The sequence below is a fragment of the Hesperophylax consimilis genome, chromosome 27, assembly GCF_061612785.1.
Source record: "Hesperophylax consimilis isolate HC1 chromosome 27, BYU_Hcon_1.0, whole genome shotgun sequence".
In the NCBI taxonomy this organism is placed as follows: Eukaryota; Metazoa; Arthropoda; class Insecta; order Trichoptera; family Limnephilidae; genus Hesperophylax; species Hesperophylax consimilis.
In genome coordinates this window covers 11,840,603-11,866,586 of record NC_142862.1, presented here as the reverse complement: position 1 = coordinate 11,866,586, position 25,984 = coordinate 11,840,603, and the positions used below count along the sequence as shown (strand labels likewise).

Sequence of the window (25,984 nt, the reverse complement as noted above, 5' to 3'; positions counted from 1 at the left end):
CCTGTACAATCTGATTTCTAGCTTATTTTTCATAGAATTTTATGCTGAAAGACTGCAAACTTGTTTTCATTCTTGAAACATATTATAGAATGTACGTACATATCTAGAGACCTTAAAATGTTACCGCATTTGTGATGTCGTATAATTCGTAATTATTATGTGAATTTTGCCATTTATATGTAAATAATGTAAGATTCTCAATTTTTGGTCTAATGACGCGAATTTTCGTATTTTTCACACAACTTTTTGCTATTTTTAAATACGAAAGTAATAAATATTCAACATAAGCATTCTAAAGTTCGCGTCGAAAATGCTGTGACTCATTATTTTGTTGATTTTATAATAATTTATTTATTTACGGACAAATAGAATATAATATTTTTTTACACAAATAAGAAACAGAGATGGCAGTGAAAGGAGAGCATATAGAAATGATGAGCAATGAAAATATACATATAATATAAAAAGTACAGATGGAAGACAATCACAATGCATGAAGAAGGTTTAAAGTACTTTAAAAATTACACATTACGTATCGACTGTCGAAATTCATTTAGGCTTACACCAAAAAATTTAATGCTTTGACTTGACGGTGAGTTGATAAGTCTCGACATTCTGGACAAAGGAGAATTACCATTCAAAAAGTAATGTGAATTTCGCAAAAGTTTTCAGGTCTCTCCATAATATATATCTTTTGTTGGTTCTTAGGGAATTGGACCAGGCGTGCATGGAGGCGGTGGCTTCTCTGCTGAGAGGACTACCGCTGCAGCCAGAGGAGTCCGACCGCGGAGACCTGATGGAGGCTAAGAGTCAACTGTTCTTGAAGTAAATCTACATAAATTATTATCTTAAATCTTCTTGTACCATTTACCTTCAATTGTTCCCCATTAAATGCCCACATATTAATATATACTAAGTATTGTGAATCAAATCATCACGAGACGTAACTTGACTTATAAAGTTCCACTTTTAAAAATGGTCTGCAAAAGTAAACCATACAAATCTATTATAGGTAGGCACAGGCAAATCGTTTTAAAGAAGACACCTTTAAATGTATTTTGTTTATCGAAAGTTTCAAAAATGTTTTTCTAACTCTTACCCTGCAAATTCCAAAAGATAGCGGGTGAGTAGCGACGTTTATCAATTCAGTTTAAATTTAGTCTTGCAATTCAATTCGACAGTGTTCTTTTTTAAAGCTTCATTCTGACCTATCTATTCTGAGGTCAATTTATAGAACGAACGTTGAAGTCGAATGTTGAAGAATTGATCATAGAATAGATGAGGTGTGATCCCACATAACATTAACTTTTTGATCCGTCCAGTACACCGGTATACAAGCATGGATCTCTTTAAAATGATTTACCTGTGCCTACTTGTTCACTTGTTATGATTCGAAAAGATTCTTCTTTAGTATGGTAATTTCATCAAGACATCCATCAGTTTCAATTTTGAAAAGTTCAACTCACGGAGGAAATTGTGTATTAAAAGGAATCGCTGAGTGTTGTGTTCCCACAAACAGTTCTCCAACTCGTTGTGGAGGGAGATTATGAAGAATAAGTTCTTTGTGTTAAATCAGGGATACTTCCTGTTCCGACTTTAGCCAAGAATCAAACCAACGAAAATGCCACCTGTATCTGTATTGAGTAATTGAAATATCCGACAGATGTCTCCCTTAAGGGCAATAATTGTGATTATGTACCAATACATTCAAATGAATTAGTTTATAAATAGGCTTGCAAGCCCATTTTCTTTCTCTTCTCTCTCTAAATAACGGATCAATAACAACAATGAAATAATTACGGAATTCGAGGGTGGTCATTTTTTGTTACCAGTGATGTGTGTTCTAAAGAATAAAACTTATCAATTATATTTCGTAGTATCATTAATTTAACGAGGCCAATATTATAACATATGGTCCAATCGAGCCGCATCGTGCACCAGAAAGAGCCGAAATATGAACCAGCAAAAAACCAAGAAGATGCAGATCATCATCAGATAAGTATCCCAGTGCCATCCTATCAAAACTGTGACCGAATCCCGAATCCTTCCTATTTCAAATTATCCCAAATGAAATATTTAAATATGCAACAAAGATTGAAAAAAAATTATTGTTGTTTCTGATTTTTCAGTTGTATAAAATTTTAATAGCTGCCTACATTGCAAATTGATACGATTATTGTTAAATGAGCATCTCAATTGTAAGAGTTTTGTCATTGGATTTATTTAATTAAAAATAATTCACGCGAATGTTCAAATTTACCGGGTAAAATTTCGCTACAAAATAATTTCAGCGAATTTCTGATTTAAAAAGTTGTCAGCCCTGGCACTGGCAAGCATTTTTACTAACACCGCCGTGTCTTCATTCGTAAACTGTCAGTTGTTTGAGGTTAAAAGTTAAATTGTTTATTATTTACCATTAAAGATGGAAAAGTTAAAGCCGTTAATCAACAAGCGTGGAGTTTTGAAAGCGAAATTGACAAAGTTTAATGATATTTTTAAGACACTCGATAAAACGGAACTAGAATTACGTTATCAAAAGGTCGAAAAATTGTTAGATGACTTTGAAAAAATTCAATCTCAAATCGAAGAACTTTCGGATGACGAGGCAGAAAACGTAAGTCAACGTGAATCCTTTGAAAATCAATATTTCTCTGTACTTGCATTAGCAAAAGGTTTATTGAATTCAGTAAATCATGAAAAATGTGAAATTAAATTACCAACTTTGAAACTTATTGAATTTCATGGTGAAATTACTGACTATGCTAAATTCGCTGAGACCTTTAAAGCACTAGTTCATGAAAATAATACGTTAAACAATTCTCAAAAATTCTTTTATTTACAATCGTGCCTTAAAAAAGACGCAGCTAAATTGATTGCCTCCTTGACCATATCGCACGACAATTACGAATCTGCGTGGCAGATACTGCAGGAACGGTACGCGAATAAAAAAATAATAGTTCATAGGCATGTTGCATCCTTATTTCAGTTAAAAGATATGAAACAAGAATGTCCAGTCGCGTTAAGGCATATTATTGATCAGGCTAATATAAATTTAGAAGCGTTAAAAAATCTAGGATTACATGTTGTTTCCTGGGACGCGATTATGATATATTTAATATCTAATAAATTGGATGGATCAACTCGTAGATTTTGGGAAGAGCAGCCAATAGATGGTGCACTCCCAACGTTGAAAGAATTTATTACATGTCTAACCAAACGTGTTGAGGTACTGGAGTTCGCAAATTTGCAAGAAAAAAGGCCTACCTACAAGAATGTTACAACACGTGATGATCGCAAGAAAGATTTGTCTGTCTCATTGATAGCAAACATACACGGATGCATCCTATGTAAAGAAAATCATCCAGTGTATTATTGTAAAAAAATTTCTCAAATTAAATATCCAGGGAAGATTAGAATTTTTAAGAAAGGCCCGAGCCTGTTTCAAATGTTTGAGGGTAGGACATTTTACACAAGATTGCAAAAATAAATTCAAATGTAAAATCTGTGCAAGTGATCAACATAATACTTTGATACATGTTAATGAATTAAATAGTGAAAACACAAATGAAGAGGCACACAGCTCGACATCAGTGGCAAATCATACGGTGTTAAATAAAAATGAAAAGATAATTTTATTATCTACAGCGATCGTGAATATCGTAGGTAGCGACAACCGTTTACACAAAGCGAGGGTATTATTGGATTCAGGCGCCCAATCGAATTTCATAAGAGAGAGTTTTGCAAAAAAATTAGAATTAAAAACAGAAAAAATAAATACGCCGGTGTCTGGAATACAAAATCGCATCACACATATCAATCGAAGAGTTACAATTGACATGTTAGCAGTGAATAGTGATTATAATAAGAAAATTTCTTGTTTAGTATTGCAGGCTATAACAACCGACCTACCCCAAATGACCTTCAAGAAACAAGAGTTGAAAATCCCATCTGGCTTGCAACTAGCGGATAAGGATTTCAATGTCACGTCTCCAATTGACATCCTGTTGGGTGCGGAAGTTTTTTGGGAAATAATGAATAATGATCGAATACGCTTAACGGAGGGCGGGCCAACTATTCAAAGGACTGAACTCGGTTGGATTGTTTCCGGAGCGATCGACATCATCACTAAAACAAGGCCAGTATCAATTAATTGTAATCTAGCCATTAATAAAATAGGTAACCAGATGGAAAGATTCTGGAAACTAGAAGAGGTGGATGCCATGAAACCTCAGAATTTTGAAGAAAAGGCTTGCGAAGTCAACTTTACAGAGTGTCATAGTAGAGACACGGAGGGCAGATTTACGGTAGCCTTACCAACCCGCCCTTGTATAGACCAACTAGGGAGTTCTTTGTCAATGGCTGAAAAAAGGTTTCATACATTGGAAAGAAAATTTTCCACCAATAAAGAATTGAAATGGCAATATAGCATGTTTATGAGAGAATATTTACAATTGGGTCATATGGAAGAGTGCCGAAAATCCGAATGCGATGCGAGATCATATTTTTTACCACATCATGCGGTGATGAAGGAGTCAAGCACCACCACTAAAGTTCGCGTGGTGTTCGATGGATCGGCAAAAACATCTTCTGGTATTTCCCTTAATGATGCTCTGATGGTCGGACCTAACATACAAAAGGATTTAAATATTCAAATTTTACATTTCAGAAAACATCCTGTAGTCATAACTGCGGACATAGAGAAAATGTACCGTTAGATAAACGTGCAGGAAAGCGACCGCAATCTACAGAAAATTGTTTGGCGCTTTTCACAGGATGAGGATTTGAAGCATTACAAGCTAAGGACAGTGACTTATGGATTAGGACCGTCATCTTTCCTGGCGACAAGATGCCTGAAGCAAATAGGTATTGAAAATAGACTTTCATTTCCTATAGCAAGCAATGTCATTGAAAACGACTTTTACATGGACGACCTATTAACGGGAGGAAATGACGTTGAATCGTGCCACCTTCTAAAACAACAGGTAATCAGTTTACTAAAATCTGCAGGGATGAATCTAAGAAAATGGAGATTGAACGCGGCAGAATTATCTTCCGAACCAGGTCAAGATATGCAAGGATTGATATCTAAAGAACCCCAAGAAGAAAAAATACTAGGATTAATCTGGAACAGTGAGTTTGATTACTTTTCATATGTAGTGAAAAAACCAGTATGTACCGTACAAAGCAAACGGCGGATATTGTCAAGTATCGCCTCAACGTTAGATCCTTTAGGACTGCTAGGACCAGTAACGGTTGTAGCAAAACTAATTATGCAGAGATTATGGATATCTAAGACTTCCTGGGACGAAGAAATACCCGAGGGAATATTAAAAGATTGGGAAAATTACATGAAAAATTTATCTCAAATAAACCTGTTGAAAATAAAGAGAAGAATCTTGTAGGGTCAAAACAGCCTACAAATCCATGGTTTTTGCGACGCATCGGAAAAGGCCTACGGAGCCTGTGCGTATCTAGTATCCAGGGACGCCGAGGGTAAGATGCACTCTCAGTTAATATCTTCCAGGTCCAGGATAGCGCCATTAAAAAGCATATCCCTGCCAAAATTGGAACTTTGTGGTGCGGTGCTGTTAACGAAATTATTAAAAAACATCAAAGAAGCGCTCAACATGGTTGAGGTGGATACATACTACTGGTGTGACTCTACCATCGCACTATGCTGGATAAGAGGACAGCCAGCTAGATGGAATACCTTTGTGGCCAACAGGGTTGCCGAGATACAAGAGGCCGGCGATCCCGCCCATTGGCGACATGTTTCATCGCAGGAAAACGCCGCTGATATTTTATCAAGAGGAGTTACAGCAAACAAACTATTACAAGCAGATATTTGGTGGAAGGGTCCAGATTGGCTAATAAGAGAGGCCGATCGCTAGCCGAAGCCAGAAAATTCCTGTATAAATCCTCCAGAGATAAAAACCAAGGCGGTATGCGTGTCTACTAATGTCACGGAGTGGGACATCTTTTTAAAATTTTCCTCTCTCAACAAGCTAAAGAGAGTAACTGCATATATATTGCGTTTCTTTAATAATTGTAACACAAAAAACTGTAAATTAACCGGGAGGTTAAGCGTGCCGGAGCTGGACAATACATTGCATCGTCTAATAGCAATAATTCAACGCTACCATTTTAAGGATGAGTTCAGGGCTTTGAGTAATAAATGTTCACTGGATAAACGTAGCGTTATTTTGTCGCTTAATCCATTTATAAATAATGGATTAATTTGTGTCGGGGGCAGGCTAACAAAGGCGAAACATTTATCATACCAGCAACGACACCCAATAATTTTACCAAAAAATAATAAGTTAACAGAATTAATTATTCGACATCTTCATTATGTACATTTACATGCAGGGACACAAACTTTGTTATCTCTAGTGAGATTACAGTTCTGGCCGATTGCCGGAAAAACCACTGTTAAGCAAATATTACATAAATGTATAGTATGTTTCAGAAAAAATCCAGTAACCAGTCAAGTTATCATGGGTGACTTGCCGGAAAACAGAATAACACCTAGCAGGCCGTTCGAGGTTACCGGGATTGATTACGCAGGTCCTATCATGATGAAAAGCGGTATCACCAGGAAGGCTCCATTGGTGAAATCTTATTTATGCATTTTTGTTTGTTTCTCAACGAAAGCTGTGCATTTGGAACTGGTAACGGACCTCACCACTGACAACTTTTTAAATTGTTTAAAACGTTTCATTGCGCGGAGGGGCAAACCCTTTAAAATATATTCAGATAATGCGACCAATTTTAAGGGAGCATATAATCAACTGAGAGAATTGTATGATAAGTTAAAGAAATCTGATGACAAGATTCAAAAATATTTAGCTGATTTGTCAATACTGTGGGGATTTATTCCACCACGGTCACCGAATTTCGCTGGACTCTGGGAAGCAGCAGTGAAAGCCGCCAAATATCATTTATAAAGAATAACCGATAATTCAAGTTTAACCTTTGAACAATTATATACTTTATAGTGTCAGGTAGAATGCTGTTTAAATTCACGTCCGCTCACTCCTCTGTCCAACGATCCGACTGACCTGAATCCTTTGCATTTCCTGATTGGCGGAGGGATAGCTTCTATCTCTGAGAAGGATGTTCGGGAGATACAATATAATCCATTGAATCAATATCAAAAATTAAATGCACTGATTCAAACATTTTGGTGCAGGTGGAAACTGGAATATCTTGCAGAATTACAAAGACGTACCAAATGGAAGGAAGACAAGGGCCTCAGGACTGTTGAAAGGGACGACATGGTCATACTAAAGGAGGACAACCTGCCGCCTAATATGTGGAAACTAGCCAGGATCCTAGCTACTCACCCTGGAGCTGACGGGAAAGTGCGGGTGGTTACCCTCAAAACCGCACAAGGAACATTGAAGAGACCTATCAGCAAAATATGTTTATTACCCATGGAAAGGGATTCAAGCATTGCTACAGGGACGCCCGATGTACCCCCCGGACTGAATAAATAAGTTCCTGCAGTCATAAACAAGAGAAAAATCAACAAACCACCTGAAGGATGACCTTGGACCATCAAATTTTTGCTAGCAGTCATAAAAAGGAGAAGAATTAGCAACCTACCTGAAGGATGACCTAGGAACATCGAATTAACTTGTTCATATTATGATTCTCTTATTTTAGAACTTTTTGATCACATTCATCTCATGATTGTTTTTCAAATTAATTTGTCCATATTTATATTATGTTTATTTTTCAAATTATTTTTTGTTTATATTATGGTTATTTTTAAAAAATTATTTTTTTTGTTTATGTGTAAAAAAAAATAAATTCTTCCGTGCTGTGGCAGCATGTTCCGACTTTAGCCAAGAATCAAACCAACGAAAATGCCACCTGTATCTGTATTGAGTAATTGAAATATCCGACAGATGTCTCCCTTAAGGGCAATAATTGTGATTATGTACCAATACATTCAAATGAATTACAGTAGAACCCCGTTAATTCGAACCCCGATAATTCGAAAAAACGTGTAATTCGAAATTTTCGCCAAAAAAATTTCCGCAGAAAATTTTTTTCATACAATTTTTTTTTTTTAATTCGAAATTCGTTAATTCGTAATTCGAAATTTATTTTTGTCCGCGCACGAAAATTTGTTCGTGTAATTCGAAAAAAATTGATTTTTGCGAAAATAAATCATAATATTTCGTAAATCTGAATCTATAAGTCAGCCGTGGCGGTAAAACGCCGAAAAATGTATTTTTACGTGGTTATACATCGTCCTAATTAGTATTATTATTTTGTAAATCTGAATCGATTTACACTGGAATGTCGTACTTTTTCAAATTTATTTCGAATATCCGAGTTTGAAGAGCGGAGAAAATACGTTTAACGCGGATATATGTCGTAGTTTTACGAGTTTACACCAAATATCTAAATTCAAAGGGTCGGCCGCGAAATGTCGATTTACGCGTAAATGTATCGTATATTTACGAATTTATTTCGAATATTTGAATTTAAATGGCCTGCTGCGACGGAAATCGGCCGCGAAATCTCGATTTACGTGTAAATATATCGTATTTTTTACGAATTTATTTAGAATATCTGAATTTTAAAGGGCCCGCCGCGACGGAAATCGGACGCGAAATTTTAATTTACGCGGAAATATATCGTATTTTTATTAACTTTACTTCGAATATCCGAGTTAAAAAATACGGCGCGACAGAAATCGGTCGAAAAATTTCGATTCACGCCGAAATATGACATATTTTTACGAATATACTTCAAATATCTGAACTCAAAAGGCCGGCCGCGACGAAAAACTGCCGATAAAATTCGATTTACGCGGAAATATATCATATTTTTACGAATTTACATCAAATATCTGAATTTAAAGGGTCGGCCGCGACGGAAATCGGCCGCGCATTCTCGATTTACACGGAAATATATCGTATTTTTGCGAATTTATTTCGAATATCTGAATTTAAAGAGCCGGCCGCGACGGAATACGGCTGCGAATTCTCGTTTTACGCGGAAATATATCGTATTTTTACGAATTTAAATTCAGATATTTGAAATAAAGGGCCGGCCGCGACCGAAAATTACCGCGAAATCTCGATTTACGCGGAAATATATCCTATTTTTACGAATATCTCAATTTAAAGGGTAGGCCCCGACCGAAATCGGCAGCGAAATCTCGATTTACCCGTAAATATATAGCGTTTTTACGAATTTATTGCTAATAACTGAATTTAAAGGGCCCGCCGCTACCGTAATCGGCCGCGAAAATAAATAAATAATTGGTATTAATACGAATTTACAACTAAAATACCACCCGGATTTGAAGAGGCGGCCGAGAAAATCGATTTTCGGCGTATTTTTTTTTCATAAAATTTCGAATTACGTGGGAATTCGTTAATTCGAAATTTGATTTTTGATGTCCCGTGGATTTCGAATTAACGAGGTTCTACTGTAGTTTATAAATAGGCTTGCAAGCCCATTTTCTTTCTCTTCTCTCTCTAAATAACGGATCAATAACAACAATGAAATAATTACGGAATTCGAGGGTGGTCATTTTTTGTTACCAGTGATGTGTGTTCTAAAGAATAAAACTTATCAATTATATTTCATAGTATCATTAATTTAACGAGGCCAATATTATAACATACTTCCCGTATTTCAATGGTGACTCGATAGTCGACCTAACTAGGAGCTGGCTAAATGAGATCTGAAAACAGTTTATAAGTTTGTTTGGGAGCATTCTAACTTGTCCTGGCGACTACTGGCTACTAGCTGTCATGCTGCGGACTTAGTAAGCTCTTTGCACTGCCCTCTATGAGTGCATTAGTGAAGCTCTTAGCTAACTCACTTTCCAACACTGAGCAAAGGAAAGATGATCCCGAATTCATGATCTCTCGCCAACAGTTTAGTGTACGCATTATGGTATAGAAATCTTACAGTGAATACCTCACAAGAGTCCCAACTGCTCCCGTCTGGAGCCAGTGAGACTATGGCATCCCCAATTGGGGGATGTTGTGAGGCTGAAGGTAAGTGGGGAAGGGAAAGAGGAAGGTGGGGAAGTACCTGGCTATTCAGATCTAGTCACTAAACACGGCTAAAGCCATTTGGAGCAACGTTTCAATTCTGAATGGTGGTCTTACACCAGGGCGATACTGGTAGTATCTTCCACTCTGGAACGTGCCGCAAATATACTATATATTATTTTTTTAATTAATTAATTGTGAAATAACACAAATCAATCAAATAAAATTTATTTGCGCACGCCGGGTTCGAACCCGCGACCTTCGGAATGGCAGTCCAATGCGTTACCACTGGACTATGCCGGCCGCAGAAATAAAAAGAGTAGATGATAAATTAATAATTGTCTTCTTTCCCAGGTACTTCACGCTATTCATGAATCTTCTGAACGACTGCAACGAGGTGGAGTGCACCGGCATCGAGGAGAACTCTCGTCAGCGGGCAGGCAAGCCCAACACCTTGCGCAATGCCACCATACAGGCCATGTCTAATCTGCTCAGTGCCAACATAGACTCGGGCCTCATGCACAGCATTGGTAGGCTTCTACATATATTAAAGACTTTTATCCGCTTCACTCTGTAATAAAATAATGATTTTTTAATCATTTCTGTGAGATTATCTCTTACAATCATAACACACTGCAAGGGTATCCTCTCACTCTTTCACAAACTAAACTACATGTACCACTAGTTGGTTGGAAACCCGCTTATGAAATCACGAACTCATAAAGACGCCGGTCTCATACCATATTGAAGATTCCTGCACCTCTGCGGAACCCGGTCTATAGTTTAGAACTATAAAGTTGTAGTTTCTTCGTTCTTTGGTATCCTCTGGTCATACGATAAGTTGTTCACAAATTATAGCAGCTCTGCTCTGCTCTGATAGCAAGAATTTATTCACCAACCTGAAATGAGTTCTGTATTTATTTAATTATCTATAGAACAGAAGAAAGTTTAACCATGTTTTTGAAGAAATTACAAATTTCTCCGGTCTTTTTTCTCATTTTCTTGTTAAAATGGTTTTATAACATGTTTACACGTTATTTGTTTGTACACATCTCTTTTTGTTGTGTATTTACGGAATGTGGGTAGGATGTTGAAGAGTTCTCTTGTCAGATATGATCTGAGATTCTCACGGGGAAAAAAAGTATTGTTACGCCATGTTGCCATTATACGTTTGTAATGAAATGGTGTTTATTTGATCCACAATCTACACATCTGCTCTGATGAAGGATAGTGCAAGGCTGTCTAAACATTGGCTAAAGGAGGAGAGAATGCAACCAACTTGTCATGGTACCCTAAAAATCAATTGCGGTAATTATTTAATACAAGCGTGTCTCCGACTTCTTCTCATGGAAACCGATTGAGTATTTTTTGAGTCTATAGTCTATAAGGCAAACACATACAAAAATTGCTTTTTATTTATATAGAAGAAGACTATTATAAAAATGTATGTACTATATTTCAGATTTGGGCTACAACAGAGATCTCCAAACCAGAGCCGCCTTCATGGAGGTCCTTACCAAGATCCTGCAGCAAGGAACCGAGTTTGACACACTGGCAGAAACTGTCCTGGCCGATCGGTAAATTGATATTCATTTCAATGGTTGACAATAATTATTATTACCGTAAAACGTTCCTACTTTGCTCCTGCGAGGTAACTGTGCTCCAGTAAAATAAAAACATTCGACTTTTTCTAGATGGAAGCACTCGCGTATTTTAGTCATTTAAAAAGTGAAATCGGTAAATACTATTCTTCCTTTGGCAAAACTAATATGACAGATTGCCGGAAGTCGAACTTTTTTTGACATTCTCTGTCATGACCTCTGAGTGTGAGCTTGCTGTGGTTTACGTTCTCCGTCAAAATCCATTTGCATTTGAGAATTTTTAGAACGAATAGAGGTGAGTGTTATCTCATTTTATAAGGAATTTCATAAACTAATTGTGGACAAAATATTTTTTTAATTTGGTGTATATTTTTGGAAAAATAGGATATTTTCGAGATTGGGTATTCTTTGCACATACTTTTGGGGATACAATGCTCCTGGAGCAATGTAATGGAGGAATTTATCCCCTAAATATGCAACCTCTCTAAGATCGACTTCCCTGTACTGGTCCTATAGATAAAGAGGCCATAAACAGTTCTTTCTTAGAGAACCTTCAAAACAAAAGAGTCGAATGGACTAACGGCATCAGCCAGAAAGGACGTAAAAAGCTAAAGTTAGTGCCAGGAATGAGCGTTGCGGAGCAATTACTAACAGAACCAGAAGAAAATATTGTGCAACAGATTTTATCGGAAACGACTGGGGAAATGGTAAACATCATGCCCAGCACGAGTTCCAGAAAAACTCGTAGCAATCATAGCTGTAGTGAGGCTAGTGATAAAATGTCATTTAGAGATTCGTCTGAAGGACTTTCTGATTTGTAAAATGAACCACCTAATGCTTTCGAAGGCCAAAATCAACTAGATTTGCAACCGTTAGTGAGAGAGGTGGGCCGGTATGTCGTGTTTTTTATACGAAGGAGAAATGTTTCCAGGGGTAATAACAAAATTCGATGGGAATGGTCCCACTATTTCGGCAATGGCCCGTTCATTAACAAATTGGAAGTGGCCAAAAGCTAAAGACGAAATTATATATAAATGGAGCGACATCCTGGGATGCATAAATCCACCAAAAAAATGGGAAGACGCGAGTTTTACTCTGTACCCGAGTTAAACCACTTATGGGGGGTTTAACTCATAAATTTGCAATGTTAAATGTTATTTTTTGGAAATTTTATTGCGTTTTCTACTTGATTACCAAAGGACCATGTCTTGCTTTGTTGAAAATTACATTGAAAGTTATTTTTAAATTTAACCAAGCATTTTTTTTACTATGAACCAAAGTTATGTTGATGAATCTCTCAAAAATATATGTGATTTTCATTTATAATTGCATTTTTCTTAATCCTGGGTCATCTTCCGATAGCGCAAAGTAAAAAAAGTAACATATTTTATTGCTCCATAGCATTAATAAACGTAAAACTTAAGGAAAGACAAAGTGGAGCAAAGTTACCCTTATCAAAGGAACTACTTTGCTCCAAAAACAAAGTTTTAAAAAATCAAAACAAACCATTAAACTTAAAAAAATTTCCTGTCTTGCTAAAGCTTAAATGTGCTTCTGATCGGTCAAACCAATAGAAGAGATGTACAATACGCCTTTCTCAATTTACAATAAAATTTATGAAAGTGGAGCCAAAATTGGTGCAAAGTAGGAACGGTTTACGGTATATTATGACATATATTGTCATGTTTCCCGGAATCTTGGCTTTTCCTTAACTCTTAAACCCTACCTGGGGTACTGGAGTACCCCCCTGGTGTTTAAAATATCAACAATTTGAACAATATTGCACTGTTGCAAAAATCGCTCTAGCTAATCTACTCTGGATAATTGGCGCGTAAGTACGTCAGTAAGCCGTGACCGCCCGGCAAGTGCATTCGCGTCCACAGGTGTTCCGGGGTACCCCAGTACCCCGTGGTAGGAATAGTGTTAGTTCTTCCTTCCAGTAATTCTTGAATTACTGAAGTTGTTTTTCGACATCTCTCTGGTAAGTTTACACATTATTCATGATTTACTTTACTTTGTTATAATGGTTAGTGTACAGTGTTAATAGGCAGGGCCTGCGCCCAATAACAAGACATTCATGGACTAAGAATGTGTTATGAATGTAATGACAGTGTATGCAGTGTAATGAGGTGTTGTATTGTTTTCAGATATGGCATCTCAGACTCAAAGTCTTAGGGGGGGGGGGTGAAATTTCTGATGCTGCTTTGTTGGTTTCTTACGACGAAGAGCTCAACCTAGGAGAAGATTCAGAAGATGAGCCCGATGGTGTTATCGAGGATTTCCGCGACCGTTTTGAAGTCGCATCTCACGAAGACGGTGATCAAGATAGTGTAGAAGGAGATGAAGAGTATTTAAGCCTGACAATGACGGGGCTGTTATAAATGAAGAAGGTAGGCGCTTGGTTCGTGTGCTAGATTCTCCATTAGTTATGTAAGGAAAAGGTCATAATAATCGACATAAGTGGACTGGTGTTAAGCCTTCTCGCTCAAGAATGCCTCGCCGCAATATTTTGTTGCACCCACCTGGTAACGTCTTAACAGAAACATGACATGTGAAAATTGGTTCACGTCTATACCCTCAGCTAAGAAGTTACTGGAAAAAATTATAACATTAGTTGGAACTGTAAAGAAGAATAAACGAGAAATTACTCCTGTTTTCTTGGACACTAAAAATCGAGAGAGATGCACATCAATGTTTGCCTACGACTGACCTCTCACACTTTTGTCGTATTGTCCTCTGAAGTCAGCTAAGAAGAATGTTGTAATTATGCTGTCTACCATGCATGACAGCCCTGACAAGGATAATGAAGTGTACCTTCCAGAAATAATAGATTTCTATAGTAAAACCAAATGCGGGGTGGATGTGTTCGACCAACTTTGTAAGAAGTACAGGAAGACCAAAAGGTGGCCCATGTGTCTCTTCTACGGGTTGCTAAATGCCGTTGGTGTCAACTCTTGGGTCATATTCAAGGTGTCAATTAACATTGATAAAGAGAAAATGACCAAGTGGCGTGAATTTCTTAAGAGTTTGTCAATGGCACTCATAAAGCCTCATATGAGAGCAAAATTACAATAGCCAAGTTTAGCCCGGGATATCAGAGAAACTATACGTGCAGTCTTGAATATTCATAGTGAAGATCATAGGTCGGTCCCTGATAATCCCAAACCTGGTCGCTGCTGCTTTTGTCCGCGCACAAAGGACAGAAAATCTCGATCTGTCTGTAACACTTGTCGCAACCATATTTCTGCGGACCATCAATACAAAATCTGTCCTTCATGTAATAACAATAATGTCTATTAGTTTTTATTTATAAATTTTATTGTCTTTTCTTATTACTTTGCCATAATGAAAATAATATTTAAAAAAATTTCAAAGACTTTTATTTTATTCATTTTTTTTGCGTGGGGTACTTCAGTACCCCGTGGTAGGAATAATTACATTCCCAGAGTGGTAGGGTTTAAGAGTTAATAAAACTCCTGAAATACACAAAAAAAAACTGTTATTGGACATAATTTATAATGAAAGTCAGAGTATGACAGCCGGGAGGGCTAATTTCTGTATTCTAAGATAGTAGGAATCTTTCTCCATTTAATATATCACAAATTACAGTTCACTGTTGGTTGTGCAAAAGACAGGCCACGAATGGAGTTGACAAGCAAGGCTGCTAGTTCCATTGGTGCTGTAACATATTTTTATTCTCTTTGTTGTGGATTTCCGATATGTTTTAGAACTGGTATTTTGTGTCCTATTCGGGTTAGGGACCCATTGCCTCGACGTAGCGCCTGATGTCCCTGTCCTGTGCTACTTCCACAGTCTCTGCCCATAGTTGGCCCAGCCTCTCCTCACACAGACTGGAGTTGCTTCTCCCAACTTTGCCTGCTGCGGCCCATTGGATATCTTCCCTCTGGAATTGCACTCAATATTTTCAGCGGATTTCTTCTGGCATTCTTAATATATGAGCGAGCAAGCCCAATTGTGACTATTTGAAAAGTAGCGAGGGTTCGATTTGTAAAACTTATAATACGATAATATTTTTGCGTAGATTTGAACAACTCGTTCAGCTGGTGACCATGATATCGGACAAAGGGGAGCTGCCCATCGCCATGGCCCTTGCCAACGTGGTGACCACATCGCAGATGGACGAGCTGGCGAGGGTGTTTGTCACCCTGTTCGACGCCAAGCACCTGCTGTCCCCACTGCTGTGGAACATGTTCTACAGGGAAGTTGAGGTATGCCATTTTTTAGCTTATTTTCTCTGTGTTTTACAGGCTTTGTCCGGCTTTTGACATTATTGTACAAACATACAGAACAACATGTCGTCTTGTCTTATTTCTCGACAGTTACGTCTATATTTCAAGGCCTTACAGCTCATGATGGAAAATATGGTGAAATTAGTTGCTTTTTATGTAGAAAATCCATGCGGAAAAAGCTGTGCAATTTGTGTGCCAATTCTCACATTTCAAAAGTTTTTGCTGGGACAAACAAACCGGTTTTCAGTTTTATAAATAAAGATAATACATCGTTGGTTCGTTTGGTTCACTCTTCTGCCACCTGAAATGGGCTTTGTCAGCCAGAAGGGAGCTGAGGAAAAAAATATTCCCTATTTTCGTCCGCTTGAAATGTGTTAAGTTCCGCTCGATTACACACGTCTGTGACAGCCACACAGGTCTTGACTTTCCAAATCCCATATGTATGTGATTTAGAAACCGCAACTGGTGTACATGGGGTTAAAAGATTTAATTCAGCCACATTTCCAAATTAGCTTTTAATTTCTAAAGCCACATAAAAAAAATTCAAATCATGCCAAAATGTTTGCTCCAAGATGGCCTTTGTTTGACTATTTGTATGTATCATATGGATGACGTAAGAGTTGAGTATCAACACTGTGTTGTCGGATGATATATATATATATATATATTTTTTCGTAATTGACGTAATAAATCAACACTTTTAAAAATACCCGCGAAATCAAATTAGTTAGCTGTGAGTTGATACCACTGTTTGCTGCGCGCATGCGTTGCGCATTGCGCGCGGTTAAGTTGTCTACACTGTACAATTCTCTAGCTGCTGGCTAGCAGCACGCTGGCTGATGAAATCACTAACGGCCCACACTTAAAATCTGTCCTCGGCCTTGACAACATGTGTTTTGCCATTAACAAAGACGCTCTCGAAGCGCGCCCGATTTTAACGACTATTTTGTGCGAAGTACTTTTATAACCGGTATCTAATTATGTACCGATTTACGATGGAGAATTGCACGTGCACTGGCGCGTACAATACGGAAGACATCCCGCCATATCAGTGATTCAACACGTACGTGTTGACTCATCCTGCAAATCATGTAAGCTGCTTAATTATCATTCCTCTACATGTGCCTTTATTACTTGAATCGTGTATACATCCATGCTTGCCAGCCAGAATCTTAAACTATAGAGAGATTGTTCTAACTAACAGCCAGGAATATTTAGAATGTTAATTATACGTCTCATTTGTGTAACTGCAATGTATTTGTGCTTGTGAATATATTTTCATACTCCCATTTGGTGTTTCATTTTGACGAATATAGAGTGGTCTACTTGGCATTGTTCCTCGTGTAAAAGCCTGTTGGCTGACCCAAACCTGAAGGATTTGGATTCTCTACTCTCTACATCTGAGCTAACGCCAAAATCTACGCTGGGTAAGACTCATTACTCTGGCGCATTACAATATATATATTCTCTTTTCTTCTCTTCACGCAGGTCTCAGACTGCATGCAGACTCTCTTCCGCGGCAACTCCCTGGGCTCCAAGATCATGGCCTTCTGCTTCAAAATATACGGAGCCTCGTACCTGCAGAACCTGCTGGAGCCACTGGTCAGCCCGCTGCTGGAGCAGGCTGATGAGGAAGGGTCCAAGGTCAGCTTCGAGGTGGATCCTGCCAGGTAAAGTCATGATTTACTAATTAATCAATGTTTAACAATCTAGATATGTGTGTGTATGTTGAGTTGCTCTTTCCACTTATATCATGGTTACATTAACTGTGTCCAAGAGTGATGGACATATGAATCCTTGCCTCCGGTGCAAGGCGTTAAGTCGAGGAATCTCCCTCAACCTCAACTCCCAATCAGGCCAGCTACGCAGTTGGTGAGCAGACGCATTCGCTGCCAAGACCTGAATAAACATCACCCCATCAACCTAGGCACCCCTGCTAAGCCCATTATAATCCATTGTATTGCGATTATACTATGAAAGGTTTTTCAGAACAATAAGTTTTTTTCTCTGCTCATTCAGGTTGGATCCATCCGAGGACATTGAAGTGAACCGACAAAACCTGGTGGAGCTGACGCAGAAGGTGTTTGACTCCATCATCACCACGGCGGAGAAATTCCCACCGCAGCTCAGGAGCATGTGCCACTGTCTCTATCAGGTATGGTTCTAACCATGAATTATAGAAACAAGGGAAATATGTCATGAACAATTTTTAATATGAACCTGCATGCACAACACATGTTGCCAACATCACTTACTACTGAAAATCGCATCGAACTTTCATTGGCTCTGTCCACAGATTAAAGAAATAACAGATATGCCTTTACGGGTGAGGGGAACAAACTAACATGACCGCGACTGTGCAGGCTTCTCTGCCTTTTGATGATTTGCGAATAAATGTATCCGACATCTGCAGGCAACTCGCATTGCAGTCAAAGTATTTTAGTCTTCGACAATGGAATCTGCTTAAATTCTTTTTTACAATAGTACGTGAATTCTTCGCCGTAACTAAAAATCCCAGATCCTGTGAAAAAGTTTTTACTTATTAACAAAAACTGAATATTTTGTAAGAGTAAATTGTTTTCACTTTTGCAATTGTTGTATAATTTACTCACCGTTCTAAACCATCACTTTGTGTTTTGCATCACTACTTTAAGCGCTTTTAATAGTATGAGTGTCACTGACTTATCATCTTAAAAACAGTTCATATTAAACTATAAGTCAAATAACGCTTAGCAGTGTAATGTGATGCGATATCAGTGATTATTCACTTTACCTTTTATATATTTACTCGGTTTGAATGCGCAGGAAACCATAATTATCGAGTTTTTCTGTAAAATGTTACAATGTATCACAATACTAATGATGACGTATTTTATTAAAAAAAATTGCACGAACCCCGCAGGTGCCAAAATAGGCTGTCACTTAATTGCCTTCAGGCCGTCGAAATTTATGCAAATATGGCTTTTTATTCTGACGTAAGTGGCTCTGTCACTGATAGTCCGCACAGTTTGGTCGTAGCTTGGTGACAGTCGGCACGCCTCCATGCCATATCTCCCTTTGTTTCCATTATCTATATTTCAAACTGATTGGCAGCTTACTACTTAACTAGAGGACATACTGATTTTTTTGTCGCACAAAGCTCGAGATAATAATAACAAACTGTTTTTTTATTTTTTTGTTTAATGTAAATCAAATTCAATAATATTATTATTAACCACTCAGAACATTAGAACGTCAAAAGACGTAAATATGATAATAGCGGTCAAGACATTAGAACGTCTTTTCACGTAAACGCGCGAGATTTTACAAAAATTGATTTATTTCCATCACTAGTATACGGATTCCAATGATTTAAAAAACAGAGTATCGATAATGAATAACGCTACGCGTCTGTATTCAAGAATATCTATGGAACGTAGAGGTGCATTATCTAAGCCGATTGAAACTGTCAAGATGTTCGTTAATAATTTATTGCGTTTCTAAATAATTTATTAAAAATATTTTAGTTTGGACGGTTAATATTTTGAGGTGACTAATAGTTTTTAAATATATTTCTTCAATATATAAAGTGTTATTCCTTTATGCTACTCAGAAAAAAGTACATTTTTCAAAGCTTTGAAATAATGGTAAGCGATTTTTACATATTTTTGACGTTTTCAGAAAATGTATATTTAGAAACGCAAATATTTACGTATAACAACACAATGCGATAGTGGATTTCATAATCTTTCCAAAACATTTTTTAGAATCAGGCTACGTTTCCCAAAACGTGAGTTATGAAGATTTTAGTAAAACTCGTAAATAACACAAAAATTATCACGTTCTGACAGTTTTCAAAGGGACACATAATAAATAAAATTCTATGTCTGAGAGGTTAAGTTCTGCAAGTATTTTTTGGTTTTTGTTATTGTTACAGCTGTTTCGGCTTTCAAGGCCGATCAAATTTTAATGATGATTTTCAAGTTCTGTGAAGGTTGTATTCAAGTTCTGTTATTATATCATTGCGGACCAGTTATTTGACAAAACTGAAATAATAACAGAACTTGAATAAAACCTTCACTGAACTTGAAAATCGACTTTGAAATTTATAACAAAAACCAAAAAATACTTGCAGAACTTAATACATAATAATATTTTTAAATTTGATTTACATTTAATTGAAAAAAAAATTAAATGGAGTTTAACGAATTAAACACAAAAACAATAAAAAATGAACTAACTGTTAAATTTGATTCCAGGTGTTGAGCAAGCGATTCGCCCAGTTTCCGCAAACGAGTATTGGCGCTGTTGGCACTGTACTTTTCCTGAGATTCATCAATCCTGCCATTGGTAATTTATTTTTTTCTCGTCTCTTTTTAAGGAAGATAAACATTGCAAGGCTTTGAATAACCTGATGATATTTGAATTTCTCCTACTATAATCGAAAAAGCGAAAATTTTGCTAGGTAGATGATTGAACCCACATGGCGTGAGTGGGAACCAGGGGCACCACTGCCTGATTTCGAAAACCAAATGCCAACCCAGTATTTTCCAAACCAATATTACTTATACCAAAATTGATAAATTTTTGTTATTACTAAAATTTATCATATTCTACCAAAATGTATTGATCTTATTTTTCCAAAAATGATCCCATTTTACCCAAATTGGTAGAAGTTTACCCAAAATTGGTCCCATTTTACCAAAATTTGTAGCACTTTGATCAAAATTGGTCCCAATTGGTTAGTATTTTTTTTTTCCAGTATCTCCGCAAGAGATGGGCATAGTCTCCAAACAGGTGCCGGCATCGGTTAAGCGAGGTCTAATGCTCATGTCCAAGATCCTGCAGAACATCGCCAACCACGTGGAGTTCTCCAAGGAACAGCACATGCTGCCCTTCAACGACTTCCTCAAGGCACACTTTGAGATTGGACGCAGGTAATTACGCTAATCATTGGTCAGGTGCACTAAATATCCATTCTGGAAGATCTGGGCAACCACACTGGTCTATCAATTGTCGTTCGGTATTTGGACGCATCGCTCGCCAAACTAAGAACTCGATCCTGCAGAAAAGCTCTCTATGCAGCGCAGTACCGTGAAGGGTGAAGCAGCCTTGTCCACCAGAAAAATTGGAGTTGTAGCCACAATCCTCAGTAATGTGGCAATGACTAAAAAGAAGATGACTCGATAATAATGTATCTTTAGGACTGCTACAGCCCTTCTTCCACAGGGATACGCAAGTATCCAATTCAAGTACCTTGGCGACTACTGCCATACATCTGCGCGGAGGTTCATACACAGACACAAGTTGCCCACATTTTGGTGATTCCGTCTCCTGTTACCAGCTGGTTGAAGTCGTTACCACCAGAGATGTGTACCCAAAACCATTTGAAATGCAAAATGGAAATGGGTCAAAATTTTTCCATTTGAAAATGCAAAATGCAAAATGGTTTTTAGAAAAGCATTTCAAATGCAAAATACCTATTTTCAAAATGCATTGACCATTTAAAATGGTTTCTCAGGTCAAACAATTAAAATAATTATAGAATTTTTAAACAATTTTGTCATTGAATAATGGATATCAATGTAGAACAAACATATTACATGATGGTAAATCCAAAAACATCACGACTACAGATTATGAAACCACAAAAAATTTGCGCGGGACTAATGTTGCCAACGCAAAAACATAGAAACTGCTATCTAACATTTAATATTACAGCGTCATGGCCCCATGTTCAGTATTTGAAGCAGTATTTTTTTTATAATGGTATCACTCAATTGCCAGGGCTCCTACCAGGGAGCAACTTGACAAATGTAAATTATCTCTCATAGCGAGGTTGAGGACCGACTGATATTTGGGGCTTATGAAAAAAAGATGAGTGGAGATAGTAGGAAGAATGTTGCAAAAAAGCATTTAAAATAGAAAATGCATTGAGAAAAGCATTTAAAATGCAAAATGGTTTTTAGAAAAGCATTTAAAATGCAAAATGGAAAATGCCCATTTTGCATTTCCATTTGAAATGGATTTATTTGAAATAAAGCACATCTCTGGTTACCACTCACGTCTTCGAGATTCTAAATATGGTGGAGCAAAATATAAATATCATAGTCTACCAAAAATGATAGTCTCATCGTCACTTATATCAAACATTTTTTAACAATCTGTGTGCTTCAGATGGATGCCAGAAACACAACAGTCAACAAAAAATGACAGCTACAGCAGTTGGGAGTGAGATTATAAGCCAGTTTTGACATTTCTAGAGGTGGTAGTGATGCGGATCTCGTGATTTCAGTAGTGACGTGTATGGCCTCTGAACCAAATGTTGTTGGCGACGTAAATGCACAACACCAGTATCGGATACTTGCATATCCCTGTGGAAAAAGGGCCTAACAGAACACTTTGACCTCACGAAACACATGCAGCTGTTGTAAATGGGAAACACCAATAGCAATAGCTGCATGAAATGTGAAGAGGATTTAGAAAAGTCTATACTCGTCTTGATGGGAAGAAGTTTTTGACCCAGGAGATAGAGTCGAACTCTTAATGACAAAACTTTCAACTTTTCAGATTCTTCATACAAGTGGCTTCAGACTGTGAGACGGTAGATCAAACGTCCCACTCCATGTCCTTCATCAGTGACGCCAATGTACTGGCCCTGCATCGACTGCTGTGGAGCCACCAGGTATGCAGACATATTGTTGCTTCATTTAGATCATTATATTACACATTTTTTTGTGCTTTAATGGCTTTTTTGTTAACCCTTAAATGCATACTGTTGCAAAACTGCAACATACCGTTCAAACCACCTTTAACTCTTTGGTGTATACTTAATGCATGCCGTTTTAGAATTATCAAGTTCACAGTAATATATTTTATCGAGTGGCATCACCTTTTTTTTCTTAAGCGAATGTCAAATGTCACTTTTTCTTTAACAAAGTGAAGATTCTCGAAAATTGGTTGGAGGTTAGAATTACAGTTTTGTTTTGCTGTTATTATTTTGATTTTCTTAGGTAAGTAGATACAATAATACAATACTTATATGTTATAACTCGTATTTTTCCGGTACACTTATTAGTTTTGAGAATTTTTTTTAGGTTTTTTATTTTTTTTCATACGTAAATTATTCATATTAATTTTTATTAAATAAATGGTGTTGTAAACCTGCAACAATTTTTTTTAATCAAATATCATTAAAAAATTACAAAAAATTAAATTCTTTATATTTCCTTGCATATGCATGTAAATATCTACAAAATATATTTTTTCCAGTAAAATAAATAAATCATGCATTTAAGGGTTAAGTTGTTTTTTTAGAGTCACAATTTGTAACAATCCATTTAAAATTTTGAAAGTATATTACAATTATTTGGAAGTGTATTGTAAACTTTTAGATGCAAATACAAAGTGTGGTGCTGCCTCTTTCTAACACTGCGTAACCCTTAGTTTTCCAGCTAAAATGCTGAGCGGCCTGCCATGCGCCGACCAACACTAGTGTATTGTAAACTTTTAGATAGAAATACAAAGTGTGGTGTTACCTCTTTCTAACACTGCTTAACCCTTAGTGTGTCAGCTAAAATGCCGAGCGGCCTGCCAATCCCCGACCGACACTATTTTCGTAATAAATTACTTGTTTTTTTGTAAAATGATGTGTTTGTAAATTGTACCGTCTTACCAGATAACGCGTATCCTATGTAGTTTCCCCAGGGTAGCTACTTAAATTCAGAGAAATGTTTTCTCTCTCTAATGTTATACAAAATATAAAATACTGAAGACGTACGAAAATATTCTTAAGTTTTATTATACAGGGTGTCCGGAAACTCGTAGTACAAGCGGGAAACTGGTGAATCTACATCACATTTGGAGTCGATTTTGTAGTATATTTTTTTTTTATTTGAGCTTTCGTTATCGAGTAAATCGAGTTTGAAGTTGATTTTTTTTTTTTTTTTTTTTTTTTTTTTAATCAAATTCTTATAAATTATTACTGAAGATCAAAGTACCCAACTAATTAAAACTATTTGAAAGTAAAACAAATGAAGAAACTCGGATTTGAAGCATTATTTTGAAATCACCCTTCATTTAACCCGGTGTAATCATAAAATATTTCTGCTCTGCAGGGTTAAAACATCTGTTATTCAACCCTAAACACCAGAAAAAACTTTAACCCTAAAATAGCCAAAAAAAATTTTTTTTTGGTTTTTTTTTTTTTTTGAAAATGCTCAAATCAAAAAACTTTATGTTTTTTTGGGTTCCCCATGTGGTGTAGATTCTCCAGTTTCCCGCTTGTACTACGAGTTTCCGGACACCGTGTATTTTCCATCTAAATAAATGTTTTTTTTATAAATTTAATTTAGATTAAATTTGATAATATTATTATTAAGTTCTGCAAGTGTTTTAGTTTTTTATTATTGTGACATTGTGACAATGACATTGTGACAATATTGTGACAATGTGGACTAACCACAGTTTGAAAATGGCCTTGTAAGCCGAAACAGCTGTCACAATAATAAAAAACTAAAACACTTGCAGAACTTAATAATAATATTATCAAATTTAATCTAAATTAAATTTATTAAAAAAATTAAATGGAGTTCTACGAATTAAACACAAAAACAATAAATAAATAAATGTTATTCACAATAAAAAAGTCATATTAGGATTTCCTGCAAATAAATTCAGTACTGTGGGCGCATTCTATGGTGCACCCGTGTTCTAAAATGAATTATAAAAACACCCTGATATTATAGAGCTTCCTTTTTCTTCTGGCGCTAGTAAAATTAGATTGTTAATGTTAATGTTAGTTGTAAGTTTCTACATATGTAAATATATATGTCATTAAGATAGTAGTTATAAGCCATATTCGTAAGTCACTAGTTTTAAGTCAGTAGTTTTAGTATTAACTATTTAAGAGATATATTTGTACATCACTAAAGCGGCGCTATATAAATTAGCCAAATATTATTATTATGAATTTTTAAAATTAAAAATTATGACATTTGATGTGCAATTTGATGTGCAATTTGCAAAGCGCTTTTTGACAGAAAAAATTCGTGTTTGCAAGTGACAAAACGATAAGCTAGAATAATATTAAAATTATTTCCCTGCCAAGTGAATAAAATTTATTTTAGTGTACTATAAGCATTTTTTAAGGTTCAAAATACCATAATGAGGGAAATGCGTTGAGTTCCTAGTAAATCCGATTCGCTGGCATTCCAAGGGTTAAATCACATATCTCACTGTAATATAAACACTCAGTTTGTGCCGTAAAGTACACAAAAATACCCGAGTGATTAATAATTTATTTGTGATATCCCAGGAAAAAATCGGTGACTATCTGTCGTCGAGCCGCGACCACAAGGCCGTGGGGAGGCGCCCCTTTGACAAGATGGCCACACTCCTCGCCTACCTGGGGCCCCCAGAACACAAGCCTGTCGATTCACAGTGAGTTTAAAATGTTTGTTTCGTGGTGGCCTATGCTATTGGTTCCTGTTGAGTTTGATTTGTTCTGCACCAATGACAGAGTTAAGATTTGAGACATTATGTTCAAATTCGCACTTGGGAGTGTTTTGCAATCACGTCATCTTTTTTTTATTTTTTTATATGTGTTTATTCAGTTTTTTTTTTGTACATTATTTTCTCTTACTTAGATCTTACGAAACTGATCAATCAGTTTAATTGTAAGAAATCTCGAAATGAAATTGACGATGTTTATTGTCAATTTCATTTCGTCTATTCCACTTTTCAATTAAATGGAAATGGTTCTGGAATAGCAACATGTATTACAATATATTTCTAACACGCTCCGAATGTGGTTTTTTATGTCCTGGAAAACGACCATGCATGAATTATGCAAAAGGAATTTTTTGTTTTGCTGATTTGGTAAAGGTTAAATCGGGTTCTTTAACCCGTAGGAGCTGGCAAGAATATTCAATAAATAAAAATAACAAACCCAGTAGAACAAAGACAAAATGAATGTATAAGTTGGACCCTGCAATTGCAGTGCTTTGCGACATGCGTGAGCATAATTCTTCAACCCTGCAAATGCAGGGCTTCGGCTCTTAGGGGTTAAAGCTACTTTTTCTCTGATGTCATTTGAGATTTTCTTACAATACTGCTTTTTCTCTCTTCA

At 36.6% G+C, this 25,984-nt stretch overlaps 1 protein-coding gene across 3 annotated transcripts in view; it reads left to right on the top strand.

Annotated features, from left to right (window-relative positions):
- Nf1 (neurofibromin 1) overlaps positions 1-25,984 on the top strand; it is a 103,994-nt gene that overhangs the window by 34,061 nt on the left and 43,949 nt on the right. For all 3 annotated transcript variants that reach the window (XM_089647957.1, XM_089647956.1, XM_089647955.1), the window contains 10 exons: positions 709-825; positions 10,380-10,555; positions 11,488-11,602; positions 15,669-15,855; positions 17,365-17,546; positions 17,896-18,031; positions 20,115-20,205; positions 20,618-20,792; positions 22,426-22,540; positions 25,172-25,296. In XM_089647957.1, coding sequence (XP_089504083.1) covers positions 709-825; positions 10,380-10,555; positions 11,488-11,602; positions 15,669-15,855; positions 17,365-17,546; positions 17,896-18,031; positions 20,115-20,205; positions 20,618-20,792; positions 22,426-22,540; positions 25,172-25,296 — 1,419 coding nt within the window. The remainder of the gene's footprint in view (positions 1-708; positions 826-10,379; positions 10,556-11,487; positions 11,603-15,668; positions 15,856-17,364; positions 17,547-17,895; positions 18,032-20,114; positions 20,206-20,617; positions 20,793-22,425; positions 22,541-25,171; positions 25,297-25,984) is intronic.